At 37.4% G+C, this 21,689-nt stretch overlaps 1 protein-coding gene across 1 annotated transcript; it reads left to right on the top strand.

Annotated features, from left to right (window-relative positions):
- Window positions 1–6,784: 6,784 nt before the first annotated feature.
- Window positions 6,785–7,690, top strand: TAS2R16 (taste 2 receptor member 16). The gene has a single exon (XM_012751825.2). It carries the CDS (start codon window positions 6,785–6,787, stop codon window positions 7,688–7,690), a length of 906 nt encoding a protein of 301 aa, XP_012607279.2.
- Window positions 7,691–21,689: the final 13,999 nt, after the last annotated feature.

The following is a 21,689-nucleotide window of genomic DNA, read 5'->3' as shown; positions in this document are numbered from 1 at the left end:
AAGCCATTGTTCTCTTATCATTGATTAAGCAAATATTTTAATTGCTATAAAAGTGATAAAGGTAAATTTTTCTGGACTAAGAATTAGTTAAAGGTAAGGGTGTGTGTGTGCAGATGTTTTGTTTTGGTTTTTGCTAACATCAAGGAGTTTTTCTGCCCCTATATACATAAAAGGACTATGTGGTATTAAATACGGGGAAAGTTGCTCACCCTCTCCCAGAAAGTCATAGTTCTCCATGCTGGGCCTCCTTTTTTCCTAGTGCAATCATTCAGGTATGCCCCCGGCTTGCAATGTAAATACAGGATCTGGGGGCCAAAAACTATGTAACATTAGGCATTTAAAGATAACTGAGGAGATGGATAGACTTTCCAAACCAGGCTTTTTCAAAATCATGCCTTTCAGAATCAGTATTCCTCCCCCAGGAATCTCATGCCTCCCCGTGAGAAAGTAGCATTACCAGGAAGATAGACCACTCATTCCAACCCCTCCTCCCTCTCTGCTCCTGAAAGGAAAGGTGAAATGGAGTGTCCACTGATCTTACTGCTCATGGTTATGGGAGTATTTATCACCTTAGTTGATCATTCATTTCTCAACCAAGTACCCGGACTTTCTGAATCTGGAAAAAAAAAAATAGCAGGACATTCCTTTATTTTATTTCTAGAATCTCTCTCACACACTGTGTCTTACTTGATACTGGAAAGTCAGTGTGTAAGTTGATCCCCTATATTTGTAAGCAGAAAAAATTTAGTAGGTCAGAGCCTTTGGCTTGGTCTGAAGACGTTTTTGTCTAAAGGCAAGGACCTACTTGTCCCCACTTCCCAGATCTCACTTGTTCAGGATTCCATCCCAGAGGGCTGTGATACTGTGTCACTGTCAGCTCCCCAAGTCTAAACTGATGCCTCTCCTTCTAACTCTGTTCTTGCTCCCTGAAAGCCGCCAATATTTCAGTTTCCTCCTGTTCCTTCCCTCCATTGAGAACTAGACTTTTGGGCAGTGGAGAAAAATAAAGCTCTTATGTCTCTGTTGAAGTCTATGTTTTCATGTACACTTTTGCTATAAATTATTTTCCTTATGACTTGTTTGAATGAGGACTGAGCTTCAAAATTTTTACTCCATAATACTCACGGAATTTTTTCGATCTCTAAAACAGGCGAACACATACAGTAGAGAGCTCTTTTCTACCCGTGGTCAGGAGCTTGACATATATTCTATCAAACACCTGTTGGAACACCATTAGGCATTCATCTGTGGAGACCACACATGGAGACTTTTATAGCTGTGAGGCCACAGGTAGCTAGAATTGTTCCTAGTATTTCCTTCATCTCTGCCATGCTCCTGTAATATTGCAGTGCTCTTCTCTATCGCAACTTAGAATTTACCTCTCCAGTCCCTGGAACTCTATTCCATGAGTTTGGCACTAACCTCTAGTACAAAAAGTGGCTTAATGCCTCAAGGAAAGGCTCCAGGTACTTTAAAAACTGGCATGCCAATGGAGACTAGTTGAATATCACCTTCCAGCCTATGGTTTAAAGAGAGAATAGTTGAGAATATTCCCATAGACTTATGGGGAAAAGGGAGCCCTTGTACACTGTTGGTGGTATTATAAATTAGCACAGACATTTTGGAAAACAGTATGATGTTTCCTCGAAAAAAATTTATGTCAAAGAGATATCTGCCCTTCCATGTTCATTGCAGCATTAATCACAATGGCCAAGATATAGAAACAACCAAAGTTCCCATCATCAGATGAGTGGATAAAAAATGTGTGGTATATATACAATAGAATATGAATCGGCCTTTAAAAAACAAGACATTTTGTCACTTGTGATGACATGGCTGAACCTAGAGGACATTTTACTAAGTGAAATAAGCCAGGCACAGAGAGACAAATACCATGTGATCTCACTTCTACATGAAATCTAAAAAAAGTGGACTAATAGAAGAAGAGAGTAGAATGGTGGTTTCCAGAGGCTGGGGAAGGGGGTCAGATTGGATGGGGAAGGGGAATAGGGACATTGTCAAAGGGTACTAAGTTTCAGTTAGATAGGAGAAAGCAGTTCTGGTGACCATATTGCACAGCATGGTGACTAGAGTTAATAACAATGTATCGTGTATTTCAAAATAGCTAAAAGAGTAGATGTTAAGTGTTCTCACCACAATGAAATGATAAGTATTTGAGGTGATGAAGATGTTAATTAGCCTTGTTTGATCATTTCACAATATATACATGTATCAAAATATCACATTATACTTTACAAATGCATACAATTATTTCTGTCAATTAGAAATAAAATAAAACTTGAAAAAATTCCCTTAGACTAAGTACATCCAACTTTGTCTGAAATATCCTGACAACCTCAAATAACGCCTCTCTCTAATCCTGTATCGTCTCAGCATGTTTGGTTGTTATCTTCCTACTCTGGGATAGACTTTTAAGAAACATTCTGGCATGGGTCAGCGTGGCTTCTACTCCTCTGTGCTAGTATGTCAGAAATCAGAAATAACTTAATTTGCACTTTTGGTCATTCTAGGATAATGATTTAACCCCAGGTATTGTTGGTTTCCCTAGTAAGGGAACCTAAAAATGTAGCTGAATTACCACTTGAGCCTTTGGGAATGAGGTGAAGTTTAAAATCCCAATTCTAGACTTGGAGCAATTTGAGCTTTTCCAAAAGGATCCATGCCTTAGTTTTTCAGCTTTTGGGGTCCATGCTCTTGAGGTCACAAGCATTTTTCAATTGCTCCTCTCATCGGGACCCAATTTAGAGTCCCTTCCCTTTGCAATCCGAATGTACTCATAGTTGCAGTAGTCAGCATCTTTCTTGAAAATTTCTTGAGTTGAATAGAAGACTCACATGATGTAAGACACATGTCTATCTCCTGTTGGCAAACCTTACTCTGTCCTCTCTCCTCAATAGCCAGTGCTGCTTATATGGCATTCTCCCTTCACGTACAGCTGTGTAAAGTGTGGTCCTGTTCCTGGCTCTGGCTGCTTCAATTCCTGGGAGCAACTATATACATTGTTCTGCTTCCCCCAAATTAGTTAAGACTCTGGTGAATAGATTTCTCTCTATATTGTTACAAATTTACATATTTTTATTCGATTGAGTACATGATTTCTATATGAGCATCAATATGTGGACATATTTCTGCCTTATTTGCATATTGTAACCTATGTTTTCATTGAATCTTGGTGACCATTATTATCATTCTTCATGTTTTACTTGTGGAACTCAGGTACACAGAAATAAGCTTATTCAATTAATTATATTCCTCAGTGAAAGGAAAAATATTATCACATAATGCACTTTCTCTCCCTGCCCTTGGCATTATCCCACATGCTCAGACCCAAGGCCTCTAAATGGTTTAAATTATAGGGGTGTGTTCTGCTCACAAAACAGTATTTCAGAGGTAGTTCAGTCCAGTATTGTTAATAATAAGCATTCAACAATATCAGGCTCTGTGTTGGTTTCTTTGCAATTTCCCCTGATTTTCCTTCAGAGTCACAAAATGGCTGCAGCAGCTCCCAGCATCATACACAATACAGGATAATAATTTCTCCTTGTGAATCTTTCTGTTCTTATTAGAGAGAAACATTTTTCAAAGGTCTCCACAGGTTTATTCTCTGTTCCCAGTACCCAGAATTGATTCTCATGCCCAACCGAGCATGCTAAGTAGACATTAAACTAAGAGTCTGACATTTAAAGCTTCTTCAAAAAGAGACAAGTTCTGCTAGTAAGAGAAAAATGTAGCAAACTAGCTTTTGGGAAGGCAAACAAATGTCTGTGTGGGTTTAATTCATCATATGACTATACCACATTTTATCTATTACTTAACTGAGGGTCATTTATCTAGTTTCCAGCCTTTTAGCATTGTAAACAACTCTGACATAAAGAGACTAGTAAATTTTTCCTTTTGTCATACATGTGTAAGGATTTCTCTATACAATATATTTCTAGAAGTAGAATGGCTGTAAAGTCTGTAAATTTTCTATTAAATATAAACAGCCAAATTGTTTTTTAGTCTATCTATATTAATTACATTCCTTCCAGCAATCCATAAAGGCTTTGGTTTTTTCATATCTTCTCTTAGAGTTGACATTATCCAAATTTTATTTTGTTTTTGCAATGTGAAGGATGAAAAGTGTTTCCTCAGTATTGTATGTATTTTTCTGATTACTAGTGAAGTTAAGCATCTCTTTGTGAATGTATTGGCTATACTGTTTACCCTTTGGTGAATTGCCTATTCTTTTATTTTCCTGTTTTAATGTTTTTTTGTGAAATATATGTACACACTAATAATATATATCAAAAAGGTTAGTATCTAGAATATATTTATTTTACATTAATATATATACAATGTTTAATAATAGTAAAATTTGAAATTTGGAAGATTACTCTTTCCAAATTTTCAAATAAGGAAAACCAATCTATCTCCTCCAGGGGGAAATAAATAAAGTACTAGAGGAGATTAGGAATAGGTTCAAGGAAACTAGGCATGAGGAAAAGACAAAACTTCTAACAAGGAAGATTTTGATGACTATAAGGAGAGATTGGCATTCCTTTCCCCAGTTGGACATAAGATATGGAAACAAACTGGTGGGCCTTCCCTTGTGTCTATCTGAGAAGGGGGAAAGAGAATTGGAAAGACGACAGAGTGCAGAGAGGACACAGCATGGACCGGCAGGCCTTTCCATCACTTTGGCAAGAGTGGCTGAATTTGGCATAGATCAAGGAAGCTGAGCCTCCGTCACCTTGCCAGCACTTGACCAACCAGGACTGGTTCATGGGCAACAATTCGCAGCCTGATAAGAAAAAGGACTAAGGGTATGAGCTGAAGGAGAGTGGAAAAGAGCAAGTCAGAGTTGGGATCATTGTAGTGGGGAGACCCCAGCGATGGCCTTGGAGGGATTCACATGCACACATGATAAAAGAACCAGCCTTTTTCCTCCTACCCCCAGGGACATTAATCATCAGTTTATGGACTCACTATGTAAGTACCACATCCAAACTTTCCCACAAAGAGTGTCTGGGTTACTTAATTTGCCACTATTACATAGAAAATGTTCCTGTGAAGTAGAGTAGTGCCAGGCCACCTCTAATGCTGCAGGCCAGCCAATGCGGGGCTGCTTTGGACAGATAATCATTTCTGCACAAGCTGCTGTGGCCAGTATCCAGCCATGAGGGTGCTGGACTGTGGCTGCACTTCAAGAACTCCTCTGACAAAGGTTTAGAGCATCACAGTCCTTCCAAGTTTACTCAGAATGATCAGTATATACAGGAGGCAGCATGCTTAGTGTATCCAGGACATAAGGCTAGATGTTAATGCTATTGTTGCATAATTCATTATTGCATATTTCACAAACATACATTTCATATCTTATTTCTCTCCCTTTCTTTGGATACATCTCAACCAATTCATCTTTTAATTGTAGACTATTGTGTTATCATTTCATTTTTTATTTCCTTTTTCTTGCATTTTATTGAGAATGCAATGCAGATGCTTTCTAATATTTAATTCTGATTTTTTATCTAATTTTTTAAGATATTGCTTACCTTTGCATCAAGAATTCAGTAGTTTCCTGTTTTATGTTTAAGAAATCTAAGATTCATGCTGGCTTGCTTCTGTTTTCTCTTCCTTAAATGATTAAAAGTCCATACAGACTTTATCATACATAGAGTCAATGACTTTTACTTTGTCTTCCTCACCAACTAGCAATTATTAGAACTCACCTGTCATTTCTAAAGCCACTAATTAAATTTTTGGTGTCTATTGTTGACCTTAACTGAGGGGAAATGTGTTCCATCTCTAACCTGCTTGTATAGATCTGACATAATTCCTGCATAATTAGAAGCAATATCCTTTACTAATGGTAAGAGGGTCCTCTTTCAATTCATACTGAGCAACAGGATGAATTGAGCAGTAAGAAAGAGTACCTAGTCATAGAAGGAGGGGAAAACAGTGATGATAATAGGACAAGAAAATTTTCCAAAATCTATAAAGCATATGCTCATGGCATTGGAATTGGCAGAAGAACAATAATGAAGAATGCTGCATCAGTTGGAGAGAGAACAAGGGGTCATGTGCAGTGATTTCTCTGCAGTTTGATGTCACAGAATTGGGGGACTCAGCTGGAGGACTCACTGGGGGACAGTTATGAGAGTGGCCTGGAGTGGCTGGGAATACTTGAAAGTCTTGAGTTCCAACAATTTTGTAGGCGGAATATGAGAGGAGAGATTTTTCATGATCATTTTTATTTACCCACATAGTTGGCTGTAGCATCCACTGCCAGTTGCCATGGAAACTCAGAAGACAGGGCCTTCTGAGGGTAGTATTGGTACAGGTCAACAGAATAGAAACATTACCCAGAACATGAATGGACAGTGAAGGATCCATCTTTCCTGTGGCTCAAATTTTAGGTTAAAATTCTGAAGATATCATTTTAAAAAGATGGAGAAATTAGCTAAGTGCACATTAGACACATAAAGAGGAAATAAACAGCATGGTGCCTTTATGGGAATAATCAAATCACCTCAGGAGCAGGAATCCACATTCAAATAATATTTCCCTACATTCCAATGTGATAGCAAACCAGCAAGCAAAGCATAAACAAATCCTGTAGATAGGAAAATAAGAAAATAAAAAATGAGCTGGGGAAAATTTTCATCCAGAGGAAAGTGTTTTCTTGCAACAGACAGTGGTGGGATCAGGAACCTGTTCCCTATTTGGAAACTGGTGCAGAGATTCTGAGTGTTCATCCAGGAAGATACACTGGAGTAGAAGGATGATACCCCTCCAACTTACCATCTTCAGCATTGTCATCTATATGCTTGAGTCCTTGACAATTATTGTGCAGAGCAGCTTAATTGTTGCAGTGTTTTGCAGAGAATGGCTGCAGGTCAAAAGATTGTCACCTGTGGACATGATTCTCACCAGCCTGGGCATCTGTCGCTTCTTTCTACAGTGGTTATCAATTATTTCTGATTTTTTCTTCTATTTTAACCTGAATTGTGTATTTTGGTACATATCAATCATCTGGGAATTTAGTAATGTTCTTATATTCTGGTTAACTAGCTTGCTTGCTGTCTTCTACTGTGTCAAGGTCTCTTCTTTCACCAACCCCATCTTCCTCTGGCTGAGGTGGAGAATTTTGAGGTCAGTTCCCTGGTTGTTACTGGGTTCACTGATAATTTCTTGTGTGACAATCATCCCTTCAGCTATTAGCAAGCACATCCAGATTCAGTTAACCACCATGGAGCATTTGCCAAGAAACAGCACCGTGATTGTGAGACTTGTGATGGTTCAGCAGTATTTGATTAATGCTCATAGAATTGTTGCATTGAGTATTCCTTTCCTCGTGTTCCTGGCCTCCACCACCTTGCTCGTGTCCTCACTGATCCAGCATGTGCAGCAGATGCAACATCATAACACTGGCCATGGCAACTCCAGCATGAAAGCTCACTCCACTGCCCTGAGGTCTCTTGCCATCTTATTTATCTTCTTCACCTCTTACTTTCTGACCATACTCGTCTCCTTAACACACAGCCTAACTGATAAGAGATCTTGGTTCTGGGTCTGGGAAGCTGTCATCTATGCAGTAGTCTGTATTCATTCCACTTCACTGATGTCGAGCAGCCCTACATTAAAAAAGGCCCTAAAGGTAAAGTGCTGGGGCTTAGATGCTGCCTAAGGCACAGAATACAGCAAGAGCCCTGGGCAGATGGGAGTCCACCTTGATGCAATTAATACCAATAACCAGCATTGCTCTTATCAGTCTCCCGTGTGATAGACGTGATAGTGAAGCACCAGGTGTGGGAGCTTCATTCTCTTTCATCCCCATAGCTGCCTACTCAGAACAATCAATCCTTTCTCTATTCTGCTGCACTACTTTCCTTTCCTAGTTTCTCGACTTTTTACAATTGCCCCAACTCTCCTTAGTCCTTGCCACCTCTGGTATCTTACCCCCAGTATATTCCATATGGGACAGTCAAAATCATGGTGTCCACACAGTATTTTAACCTTCTTATGACTGCCAGCTACATCACACATTATATGAGTCCCTTCCCACAAGAATGTATTTTTCATTCCCTGAATGCTCCCCATGATAAGCCCTCAATTCACTTTCTTAATTTTAATCAAGAAAACCTCTCACCATCTCTCTCTCTCTCTCTCTCTCTCTCTCTCTCTCTCTCTCTCCTGCTGCTACTGTTTCTTGCTTCTAGACTTATATCCTTTGATACAATGTTCTTATTTGCTTCTCTTTTAAATATTGTGGTCTTTATCCCTTGAAAACCCAGGTCATAATTTAACTCTTCTTCCATTCCTGTTTGCCAAGGCCTTATACTTTTCCCTAGAATAGAAGGCCATTTACCCAATCCAAGTTTATCCTTAATACTCTCCAAATATTGATGGTTAATTGTGTCATCTACACATGGTTTCCACTGGCTCTATTCTTACCTCTCTATTATACTATAAATTAGAGTGAACTTTCTGGAAAGGTTCGCATATTGAGGCATAGCTGGGTTTGGCCATATATAACCCAGAAGTCAGCTGGGAACCCCTCTTACTTCATAACGTCTGAATGATGTTGGCTTAAATTTTCTATACTCTTTTATTCTGTGCTCTATGATAATAGAAAGCCCTCCCCAAATGAATAGGAATACAGAAAACACACAATAATCAATTAAAAATTACTTATAAGATGTTCCCATTCTTTAGACACTCTGTCTAGTTCAAAATGAGAAAATATATCTCCTTATCTAACAGATTTCTCTCATACCCACTTCCCTTGTGAGGCCCCATCTGACCTTCTCTCATTTCTCTCCTCTTCACTGTGACCTGTTAGCACCCAAATATCTTGATAATAGAAAACTCCCAGGCCTCTGGGTCTCAGCCTCTGTCTACTGCAAGTACTTATCAAGGCATTTTTCCTAAATCCAGTTGCAACTCTTATAGCATTCCGGTGTTAGGGGTTACAAATATGTTTTCCAACTTTTATATATACTAGTCATGTCTGATGAACTGAACTTCTGGCTCTGCCACTATAGGATCAAAATACCTAACCTGAGAGCAGACCATCCTGTGGGTAAAAAATGCCTGTATCTCAAGCTTGGCTGTGGAAGAAAGCCTTAGTCCCTGGAAGGGAATGGAAATTCTGATCTAGTTTGGAATTTATCAGTCTGATTTGTCTCTGAGTCAAATTCATATTTGAAACTGAGGGTGTGAAACATAAGGAAAAACGGAAAGACTACTTTCACCAAAGATTCTGTACCATTCGGTGCATCTCAGCAGCATCCCCATTGTTGCACAGAAAGGGGAGCGAAGCACCCTGTCCCGCTCCACAGCAGCACCTTGTGCAGCCTTGGCGTCTCCCAAGCTCCAATGGTCCAGCTGCACTAGAAGCAGGGAAGGGACCTGGTGGATGCAGAGTGTCTGGGAGACAGAGCCATATCCAGCTGACCTGGGACTGAGCACAAAAAAGGAAAAGAAAAGGTAAATATTGGCATTGTGTTATCTGAACAGAGGCTCCCAGGAATGCTTAGGAGGTGGGTTGCAAGAGTTTGGGATCCTGCTGGAATAGGTTGGACAAGAGCCCAGGAAATGTGGATTATATTGCTATTTGTCATTCGTATCCACATCCAGACGAGGTCTTGCCTGTTCTAAAATTTCAGATAGCTTAAAGAAATAGAAACCATTTCCCTCTTGTGTGTATAAATAGAGAACAGGAAAAAAAGAACACCCACCTCTGCTATCATACACAGACACTACTCCAGAAGCTGTTAAATATTTTTAGTACTCTCACTGTCTTCTTTTGAATAAAGTGCAACGGAAAACTTATCCAGGATATGCATGAAGTGGAGGGTGTTAGAGGGGGTTGAGAGCATCCTGAAATCAGAAAAAATAAATAAATACAAACAGAAATAATAAATATCCTTTTTAGTTATGGCACCTAATAATTCACAAAGAGATTTTACATACATTTTCTCATTTTGAACTGAAAAGACAAGTCAAGATCTCTGAATCCAAACTGGATGGAAAAGAGACCTAATAAGAAAAAATTATTTACCTAAATTCACATTACTAGTTCATACTAAACCTAAAGTCAATGGAAAAGGAGGAGAAACCAAGGGATACATTTTAAATGAACAAATGATTTTAATTTGGAAAAAGATAGGATTTAAAAGGGTGATATTTTAGAAAAAATAACATAAAGGTTGTGACCAAGAATATGGAAAATTTTTGGACAGCTTCAGTTAGCTGGATATGAAATGAAAGCAACCAAAAGGCTAATGCACCTATCCAACTTATCAATACTCTACCCTGTATAATGCTCTTTATCCATAGCATAGAATACATTGCCTGATAACTCACCAAAAATAAGGGAGCAGAAAGAAGAATAAGAAAGCTGTGTCCCTAGGTTTTAGGAGCAAATGTTTAGTAGCCCATGGGTGTTGGCAATGAATTTAAGAGGAGCTCTGTGAGTGCTGTTGCCTGGCGCCTGTATACACATACACCATGTACACACTAAGCCATTGGCAAACTGGAAAGCAGACTCTCCACCCTTCAAAGGATGCCCTATGAACTTAATGAATGCCTTGTGATGCAGAGGCAACAGTGATAAATTCCTGATAGCACCTGGCATGGAGTCTATTCCTAATTAGACACAATACAGAATTTATTCACTGAATGGTATTTTCTCTACCCTGCCCCATTCCTACTGTGTGAGGTACATAGGTTGATAAACTTAAGTTGCATGTTTTTGCCTACTTGTGAGACTGGTATTCAAAACTTTTCAAAACCTGCCTCTGAGCCACCTGTCCAGTTTAACTCTTGATAAGCTCCAACATAAACCCAAGTTTTTTGCACCAGATGCATCTCCTCATGGTTTTCTGAATACCCATGCATAGGGTAGTTGTATTTGCATAGGGTGTGTCCATGCGTAAGACAGATGCTTCTCACATTTGCTGATGCATTTACCTTTCTTTCCCTGATTTCCCTATTTATGACCATTATTTAAGTCCTATCCTCCCTTGATGACCTAGCACCAGCCCAGATGCGGGCATGAATGCCAAACCCCACCACTACCTCTTGCCCTTCCAGGTCGCTTCTCTTTCTGTTACATCTATTGTCTTTATTGCTTACTTGGAACCAGATGTGTGCTCTGTTCCATTATTAAATTTCTCTTTCTTTTACCTCTGCCTTTATAATACAGTTTTCAACACACAGGAAATCAATTACTGCTAAATGATGATGATGATGATGACAATGGCATGACGAGTAACAACCCTGAATTCTGAAATTGCAAGTGGTGCCTTTCATTCAATAAGTATTTACTGTCAAACTACAGTGTACTACTGGAAATACAAAGATGGGACAGCAGCTCGATCAACATGTGCTCCTCCTGAGAAATGAGGGCCCTTCCCTGAGAGTTTCACATATGGGTTAGTTTGTCCATGGTGGGTCTATTTAGATCAGCCCTGACCATTTTGGTTTTGAGAAGACCTGAGTAGAAAGAGGCTATGGGTGTTCCACAGTGGGGTAAGAACTGAGAGCCACTCTGCAGATAGGAGCCTCTCCCTCATCAAGGAGGGACAAGGCACAGAAATCCTCTAGGGATTGTGGAGAACAGAAAGCAGTCTGCATTTGGACTCCCTTCCTGCACAGAGGACACCGATGGCCAGATTACAACAGAACCAGTCAAACAAGAGGTTGGCTTTTCTAATTTCTCAAACTCCTCAAATTGGTGGTCCTATAAGAACAAGAAGGGAATGGATGTGGTAGGGGATTGAAAGAACTGACCCTCGCTTTCTTCTCTGCTAGTCTCCAGCCCCTGTATCAGACCTAAGATAGAGGAAGAGAAGATTTTAATTAGTTATGAGTTTAATGTGTGATTTAGATTCTTTAAAGTTAGAGATGCAAACATTCTTAGAAAGCTATGGAATCTATAATGCCATCAAAGATTGGGGAAGGGTGATCTTAGGAATATGTTTGAAGGAAGAAAAATGTGTTTCTTTGGAGCTCGGCCTATTCAATAAAATTGTTACAGGAGACGTAAAAGTCAGAAAGATTTGAAAGGCCTCTATGTGTTCTCTGAGATTGCTTATCAGGTGTTGTGCATTACATTCCACCTATAAAAAGACCTCAAGATAAGTTCCTTTCTGGAAAGGAGATAAACAAAGGCCAAGGCAAAGACCTACCTCTGACAATCCTTAGTTTTCCTGTTACCATGGCCCAGCATGCATCCTTTCATCTGAATTCAATAGAGAAGCATTAAATTTTTGCTTGATCACAATACCTTTTCATACCTAAGAACTTTTGACATAGAGTTCTGTTGTCTTCGATTCTGGTGTTTGTGTTTTGGTAATGGTGTTTGTCCTTATTGTTCTTGTATTTCTGTTATAAATTGTGGAAAGTTGTTTTTGAAATTGATCTTGCTATTTTAAAAAGGAGATAAAGAAAGAACAGAGGAAGGGAAAGAAAAACTACCAAGGAAATGTATGAGTAGCATTTCAACAATAAAACAATTATGACATAACTGCAATGATGAACCTATTCTTAAAAATTATCCAGATTTACTTTTGTTCCAGAAATGCATATTACAGAAGGGAATTTTGGAAATTCTTTGATATGCAGTCTAGAGGAACATACACTGATTATAAAATCAGCGTAACATAACTTAATCTTGTAACTATTAATAATGCCAAAATGCTTCCTAATAGGAAGGAAAAATGCATCATCTTTGGCCTTTGTACACAGAGATTTTAATAGAATTCTTGAAACTCATTTTCCATCCATTAGCCATGTCTCGAACTCCCAAAGCAACATTTCTTTGAGATGGTTTCTTCTATTTTTAAAGAAGCTTACAAAATTGATCCTAAGTGTAAACTGGCTTTTTACTAAATTTGATGGCAAGGATATAGTTTGATAAGCTCAATTGTAAGGCCGAATTTCATCAAATAACTTTTTAGGGTAAAATTTATCAAAGAAAATGACAAGCTATATTGATTGGGTAAGAGATGAATCCTTTATCATGAATTAAGTTTTTATTTAAATTTTAATCTAAATGATGAGTTTTTTAAAAATGAAATTTTAAAAATATGCTGGATGTAAGTAACTTAAACACAGCCACAGTCTTATCAAAACGACTGAAAATAATCACTCAAATTTTCAGGGGCAAGTAGATCTTAAAATTTAAGTTTAAAATTAGGGGAAAGATAAATTTTACAAGCCTTCATTCTTAAGGCCTAAAGATAGACTGTGTAGGCAGATATTTCTTGAGAATCTTGGCAGGTTGGTGTTAGTACTTGAGGGATTGAATGCGGCTCACTCCAAGAACTTGGAAATGAGATTGTCTTCTGATAGGTAAATCAAGAAGTCAACTTCCCTCCCAACTTCTGCCATATATGAAATAATCTAAGAATTAACCAGGGAATGGGTGGCTGGGAGGTTCTCCAAACAAAACTCAGGATTTAGGTCAAGGCTGAGTTGAGATTGTACCATATTACATAGGAAGAGAGTAAAACAGGTCTCAAAATAAACTTTAACAAACAAACAAAAAGGTGACAACTTTGAACTTCATTATGTTCATCCAGGTCTGCCCAGGGAAAAGGGATGTTGTTTGGTCAACCAAGTTAAAGCTTTCCAATCCTGCTGACAAGTCCTTCAAGCTGTTATCTGAGGGATTTGTCATAAGCTCATAAACAATTCCTTATCTTTTACTCTCTACTCACTCACTCATCTGATTAGGATTTGTCATTTCATGTTGTGATTGGCTATGCCTACGCCCCTTAGTAGACATAAATGGAAAATTCCTAGATCCTGAAATATGGGTACAGATAAATGGAGGATGCAAATGATACAGGAATGAGGATGGCACTGCAAGACTTTCAGGGCCAGGGCCAGCATATTAGGGTGGGTAGCTGACACCCCACACAAACTACTCTTCCACCTTTGCCCCTACCCTGACGGCATCCTGTGAGAAACAGAAGGCAACACTGCAAAGTTGCACTCACTCGGTGCCTCCACTGTTACTGTGTTTTTGATACTTGATAAACATTGATATTTTGGTGTCTGTGAGGTTCATTTCTGCCATCTTCACACTCAGTTCCAGATTTCTTGACCTAGGCCTAAGATCATGTAGCTTCAATTTAGGCAAAAATTTCCCTGATATCTTGATCATTTAATTAATCTATGCTCCATGCCACTTCAGCCTCACTTTTTCCAGCTTCAGTTTCAGTAGTCCGAGTTTGTTTCTCAAACTGACCATTCCGGAGAAATGACAGGAATGGATTTCTGGACCCGTAAAGCAAAAGAGCAGAACCCAGAAAGTGGTACCTTCATTGAGATGTCATTTTGAGAATAACCCTGGCAGTATTTAGGATTATACTGTCAAAGTCTAGGTCATTGTTCTTAGTTGTAGACAATGAAATCCAGTCTAGACAGTTTGGCCGGGGGGGGTGGGGATCTACTACAAGTTTTCAGGCAGCATGTAAGGTTTCAGGGAGTACTCACTAGGAAAATAGGCAGAAGCAGTGCAACAAGAAGAAATGTCCAACCACGGCACTGGTTTTTCCAGCAGTACCACCTGCCACTTTGCATTTATGATGTTAGGGACCAGGCAGCAAAACTTGCCACACAACTGCCCAGGGATATCAAATACCTCTGACCCGAGATCACATCTCACCTAGGCAGCCACTACCACATATTGCTTACTTCATCTTTGACTTCCATGGGGCCTCTGCTTGGTTGAACCTGGATCATGCGTACAGCCTTAGCCAATCTGTCATGTTTAGCTTTCCAGCGTCCACTGAAGGCTCACAGGAACGGAGCAAAAGGGGAGCTGAGTGAGACAAGAGCAGTTTTTTCTTTCTTAAGTACCGAAAATCTGTAAAGTATAGGCTACAGTGCACCTCACATATCTATCACCATTGTTCAATAAGTTTAAAATTAGATATCATAAAAAATGTTTTTTTTTATCTAAAATAGATATGCAAATAAATCATGAAAGTCCTCAATTAATACTGGGGAAGAAAATTTTAAAGAAACAAAAAGAATTTAATATGGCTACCTTGGCTTTTATTGAAATCAATGGTCCCAAATTCTAATAATTTCAGGGCTGGTAACATAAATATGTAAAGTAGCCATAAGACAACAGTAGGCTTGACAGTACATACTGCACTACCCCCACCGCCACTCATGCTATTTGCATTGTATTGCAACAGGGGGAAAAATCAACCTTAAATTTAATGATTAGGAAGGAGAGGAAGAGATTACTAGTTGGAGTAGATGGTCTTCATTTCCCTCCCTCATCCAATTGACCAAGTCACTGCCCTGATTCTCCAGCTGTTGTCAGTGCTGGCTGCTAACACCTCACAGGTGTGCCCCTTTTTGAGAGACTTGCCAATAGGGACAGCCTCACTTGGCAGATTACCCCCAGGCCACAGCACCACAGCCTACAGCTAATGACTGAATTTTACGGGGGTATAAAAGTCCAGCCCCCATGAGCCAGACTAATTCTATGGCGCAATTCATGCTCAGAAACCCCACTGGGCTCAGTTTAAAACTGGCCTTCAGTGGAGACCACAGCATGCCTCACTCATTTTCTCCTGAGAACATTCCCTCAATACATCACTTAAACAAAGATCTTCTCAAGTTTTTTTCCGGGGAATATTGATTAAGATGCTAGAATTTCAATACTGTTGTAGAACCAAACAAATAGAAAATAGCAAAGAAAAAAAGGTATAGAGGCATAGGCACTCCCCTGTCAAGGATGTGGAGCTTAACTCTCCACCCCCTCGCTGTTACTGCACTTAGTGATTTCCAAAGAGAAGAGCATGAAAAGGGAGGAGAAACTAACTTTCAGTGGACAACCTTGGCAAATATTAACTAGGCCAGGTGATCAAGGTTAACCTCATCAGCAGTAATATGTCATGTTGATAGCATGTACCCTTGGTGTGATGTAACAAGAATGACACTTTATCTCTGAGTTTTCTTCCTAAAATCCCGGTCTAAGAAAAATATCAGACAAACCCAAGTTGAAGGACATTTTACAAAATATCCAACCAGTACTCCTCAAAACTGCCCAGTTTATTGGAAAGTTTGAGCAACCATCACAGACCAGAGGAGGCTAAAGAAGCATGATGACCAAATGGGAAGGTTCCTGGAAGAGAAAAATAACATTCAGAAAAAAAATTAGTGAAATATGAACAAATTTCAAAGGTCAGTTCATAGTAACATATCAATGTTGGAGTCTTAGTTGTGACAAATGTAATATGTATTGTGTGTGTCCTAATTCACAGTGAGAGTACTAGGTGTTATTCTTCATATTAATATTATCTTTGAAACTCTTCTGTAAATCCAAAACTATTCTAAAATGGCAAGCTATTAAAAAGCAATAAAACAAAAAAAAATAAAATTTTCTAGTACTTTCAATTTGTGGATATTTCTTTTTTTGTCTCTTGAGAGTAAGTTTATTTCTCTCACTTCTGTGTCTCATAATTTTTGGTTGAATGTCAGATATCTTATGTAGCACTGTAGAGGCTGAAATAAACAATATTTGTACCAAGAGACCAACATGCCATTTCTTCTGTCAGGATGTAAGTATGGTGGCCGAGACCTCGTCTTCCCTTGCTCTGCACACCGGGTCTACACACCGCTTCTCTTCTTGAAGTTAGGTTGTTCCTCCATGGATTTCAGACTGCTTAGTACCCTGTGTCCTTAGTTCTCTGATGAATTCTAGAAAAGTTATAATTTTTGTCATTTATTCATCTCTTTCCCATTTAGAGATGGGAGCACATTTTTTTTCAGCTTTCTACATCCTAGGAGTAAGCAGAGCTCCAGAGATTCTTTTCCTCCTTAATTCTGTATATATAGCCATCAAACATGCAGGTGGAAGGAAGAAAAAGAGAAAATAATAATAATAATATATTTTAGAAGAAGAGATTTAAATGTTTTAAACCTCACAGAGACAATGTTGGAAAGAATCTTAGAAGACATATATCTTGTCTTGTGTCGCCTCACTTTGGATAAGATATATGTCTTCTAAGATTCTTTCCAACATCTACTCGCCATCAAATTGGTACTGACTGATTTAAACTGATTTAAATCCCCCCAGGGATTCGGGGGGGGCGGTGGGGGACCCAATCTTAGGGATGGGATGAGCATTTTAGAGGTGGAGGGCATAACTCTAACCCTTCTTAGGGAGAGACAAAGATATACAATGTACCAAAATGTTAAAAAAAAAAAAACTTTTTAGCAGGTGGTGGGCAGGCAGGAGTGGGGAGGAGGAAAGGGGTGTATGCTTCCATAATGTGTGTGATGCACACCACCAGGGGATTGGACATATCGGGGGGAAGGAGGGGGCAGGGGCAATATTTGTAACCCTAACAATATTTGTACCTCCATAATATGATGAAATAAAAGAAAAAAAAAGACATATATCTTAGTTTTAAAATCTTCAAATCATGTCTTCTTTTGTTAAAATTAAATTATACTCCTCATATTTCCTTTGAGAGGAGACTGCTTCTAGTTAAAAATCAGTGCATCAGAGTAGAATGATAGACATTGGAGATTCCAAAGGTGGGTGCATAGGAAGGTAGTGAGGGATGAAAAAAAATTATTTACTGGGTACAGTGTACACTATTTGGATGATGGGTACCCTAAAAGCCCAGACTTTACCACTACATGATACATCTATGTTAGAAAACTGCACTTGTACATCCTAAATCTATAAAATATAAAAATAAATAAAAAATAAGCCAGTATGTCTTCTACATATCACCATTAATCAAAAAATATCTGTTGTACTTTTTTTTCAGCTGAAGTCATGAAAAGCATAGAAATAATTTTTTCATTCTACCAATAAAAAATTATAATATTGAGAATGTTTTCAAACTATATACCACTTTCCTGATTCTGGTTAAAAATACCATATGGAATCTTCTCCCTCTTTAGTTTGAAAAGATTTCACCTATTCCAAACATACACCAAATAGATTTTTTTTGGTGTATACATGTGCCTATATGGAGAAGTTATATATCAAATTATGTATATAGACACTACATATCAATGGATATGGGTATACAAGGATTAGGGTATATAAAATAAGAAGGGTAGGGAAGGTTAGGTTTAACATTTTTTGTAAGAAGAAGGTTAAAATATGGATCAAATTGTATATAACAGGACTAGCCCTTCTAAGGGCTCAGTGTAAGTGAGCCAAATGTTGCAAGCACCAAACAGCCAAAGAACTGAGGTGGTGGCTCAGATCCAAACCAAACATCTTTATTCTTTCACCAGAGGCAGAAATCCATGTGAAGAATAAATAAGCAGCATCTACAAGATACCTGAGGAGCAGGTATACCTTGTTTTTCTGTAATTCTTAAATGTAAAAGAAAAAAGTCTATAATGATTATCTTTGACTGGTAAAATCTAACCTTGCAACAATGTTTCCTAAACTTTCCTTATTATAAGAGTCATCTGAATTTTAGTTAAAAATACAGATTTTTGGAATCTATTCCATATTGACAAATCAGAATCTCCAGGAGAATTTTTAAGCAGAAACTGTGGGATTCTTTTTATTCAAAATTGTTTGGGAAAAAGTCTTAGAACACGGTCTCTTCATAATTTCTTGCCCTAAACAGCATTTTTGTATTATTAGCTGATGATCAAGGCAAAAATAACACTGATGCTTAAAACTAAAGAACTAAATACAAGGAACTGCTTGTGTGCTTGTTAAATTATAATTTCCTTTCTGGAGATATGAAAAGAAGAAACTTAATATTGAATTCACCTTATTAAGTAAATTTTAGTGAAAAGTTGATAGTAATAAAGCAATTATTGTATTTATTTTGGTTGGAATAATTTTCTTTAAAAATTATTCAAGAACAAGAGATAACCTTTTAAAAATTATTCTAATGCATGTAAAATTATATGAGCAGGAACAAATAAAAATTTATTCATGAACACATGACTGATGAATATTAGAATCATTGCTCCAAACCTCTTGAGAATATGTCTAAAACTCTAGTTCGATAGTCTCTATGAAATTTCCAGAGCTACACTTCAGTGGAAATATATTTATTTCTAAACAAGGGAAATTTTCTAAACAGAAGAACTTTGCCTTTCATAGGAAAGACAAAAGGCAACAAAAGTTTGGCTTTAATTTAGGGAAAAGGGATGAAAATACCATATAGAACTCTGAATTTTCCTACAAATTACCTCTTGAGGTTTTATTCTTGATCATTAAGCAGTTTTCTCAATGTTTGGCTCAAGATTATCTGAGTCAGAATTACCTGAAGTGTTAAAATGCTAAATGCTAGGCCTCCGTAGACTTACTGAAATTAATATTTTAAGAGTGGAACCCAGGAAGCTCCATTTTAAAAAAGTATTCCAAATGATTTAGGTGATGTTAGAGAATTAGTGCCCTAAAGCAGAGTTCAGTAAACTTTTTCTGAAAAAGATTGAATACTAAGTATTTTAGCGTTTCTAGACAACACAGTCTTAGTCACAACTAATGAAATCTGCTATAGCACAAAAGCAGCCATAGAGAATACAGAAACTAACAAAAAGGGCTCTATGCTAGGAAAACTTTATTTACACAAACAGCAATTAGCTTGATTTGGGCTACTGATCATAGTTTGCCAACTCCTACTCTGAAGGATGAATCTTGGCTCTTTCTCCCACCAAAGTATGATAAAAGGAAAAGCTAGGAGAGAGATGCACTGGGGTTGTTAAAGGAATGGGGGAAACTGAACCATAACAATCCCCTTCTCTTCCTTTCTTAATCGCTTAGAATAAGTTCTGCTTCTGGGATAGCTATTCAGTGGAAGGGATCTTGATTATAGATACAACCAGCTGTAATTTAATGCTCTTTACAGTGAAAAAACAATTGTGCTCAGCATTCTCTACCAATCTATTTCCTATTTTCCTAATCAGCAGAAAACAGAAGGAGAAAAAGGAACTACATACAAACTACCCTCCCCAAAAGTCTATAAATGTAAATAATGGCCAAATGAATAACATAATTAAAGCCAGTTTTCTCTTTATTTTCTTGAGCGGAATAAAAAACAATTTCAAATATCAGTTTTTAGGAAGGTAGAGTCAAAACGAACACTCTTCCCTACTGTCCCAAAATATCAGGGAGAATGTGAAGCTGAAATTGAGCCTCCACATTTCATGAAATTAGGTTTCGAATGAAAATTCAATCAAGTTGAGATTGGATATCAAGAGATACTACTTGTATCTCAAGAAAAGCTCACCGAATTCAGAGTGCACTGTCCTATAAAATAAATAATTAGGACAATAAAATTGCAGCTTATGGGCTACCTATAGAAGCTTCTCTGATAAATATTTCTATATAGCTAATGTTTTTCAGTTTAATCCAAAGAAAAAAACTCAACACACTCATATATACAGATAGTCACAAAATCTATAACATGAAATCTACTATATGAACTAGATAAAACTTTTGCTAGCTGAGAGCACTAAACTTGCTCTTCTCACACATAAATCTCTCTATGAATAGTTTATCCAGGTGGAACTCACAGTATTCAATAATTATTAGAAATCCAACAGAAACCAATATATAACATATGCAAACCACACAAAACCAAAGAAAGAACGAGAATGCAGATGAAGATTACATTGCTGCAAACGTCTCAGTTTAGAAGATTAAAATTATGATCAAACATATTTCCAGAAACTCAAAAGAAAATCATAAAAATATCTTCTCTATAAAACAAAAACTGAATAAGAGATATGAAACATGTAAGAAGAAAAAATGTAAGAAAAAAATAAACTTTTGAAGTGAAAGAGGAAAGTAAAATCATTATATCCATAAAAGAAGCAGCTAAATGGAAAATGAATGAAACTGCTGAAGACAAACTAAGAAATATGACAAACAGATGAGATAAGAGAGCAAAATGAAATTGAAAAGAACAGAGTTTAAGTTAAGATGCTGGTTACTTTTGGAGAAGTAGGAGGGTTTTGGGGTGTTAGTAATATTCTATTTCTTGAAGTAGATGGTAGTTAAACAGATATGTTCACTCATTATCGATGGAGCATGCATCTATAACTTGTTTATTTTTATATATGTATGCTGTACTGCAAGAAAAAAATTGAATGAAAAAATAGAAATGACATTATAAATATAGAAGGAGATTCAATATATGCATTATTGGTGACTTTTAAGGAAGAGAAAAATTGCTATTTGAAAAACACTTAAAATTTTTCTGAAATTATGAAAGATCTGAAACTACAGAATGAAAAAGTACTCAAATTTCCCAGAAAAAATGAACATAAAACATTCAGCAATTAGACATGTTCTTGTAAAATTAATAAATTTCATATAAAAAGAAAATAACTGGAAGAACATTGAATCCCCTAAAATATTGTTCTAAAAATAAAACAACCCTGGGAATTATGGTTAAACAGTGACATGCATGTTTTAAACTATGATAACACAGAAACGATAATATGACTAACACATTTCTAAATCTAACAATGTAGGAAAAAGATTACTTTATATATTATTAATACATAAAGTTAGTTACAATAGTAACCACTAGATAACTATGTACAGATTATAAGCCTTTCAAGTTATCAGACTATAAATCCATTTATAAAATCAAACAAATATAGGTCATATAGCAAAAGATAAAAAGCAAAAGACATACCAAAATATAACGTTTGAC

This window comes from Microcebus murinus, chromosome 9 (assembly GCF_040939455.1).
Source record: "Microcebus murinus isolate Inina chromosome 9, M.murinus_Inina_mat1.0, whole genome shotgun sequence".
Classification (NCBI taxonomy): Eukaryota; Metazoa; Chordata; class Mammalia; order Primates; family Cheirogaleidae; genus Microcebus; species Microcebus murinus.
This window is presented reverse-complemented; position numbering and strand designations above follow the sequence as displayed.

Excerpts from the sequence above, each read along its gene's own strand:
- TAS2R16 (XM_012751825.2), top strand. The coding sequence starts at position 6,785 with ATGATACCCCTCCAACTTACCATCTTCAGCATTGTCATCTATATGCTT.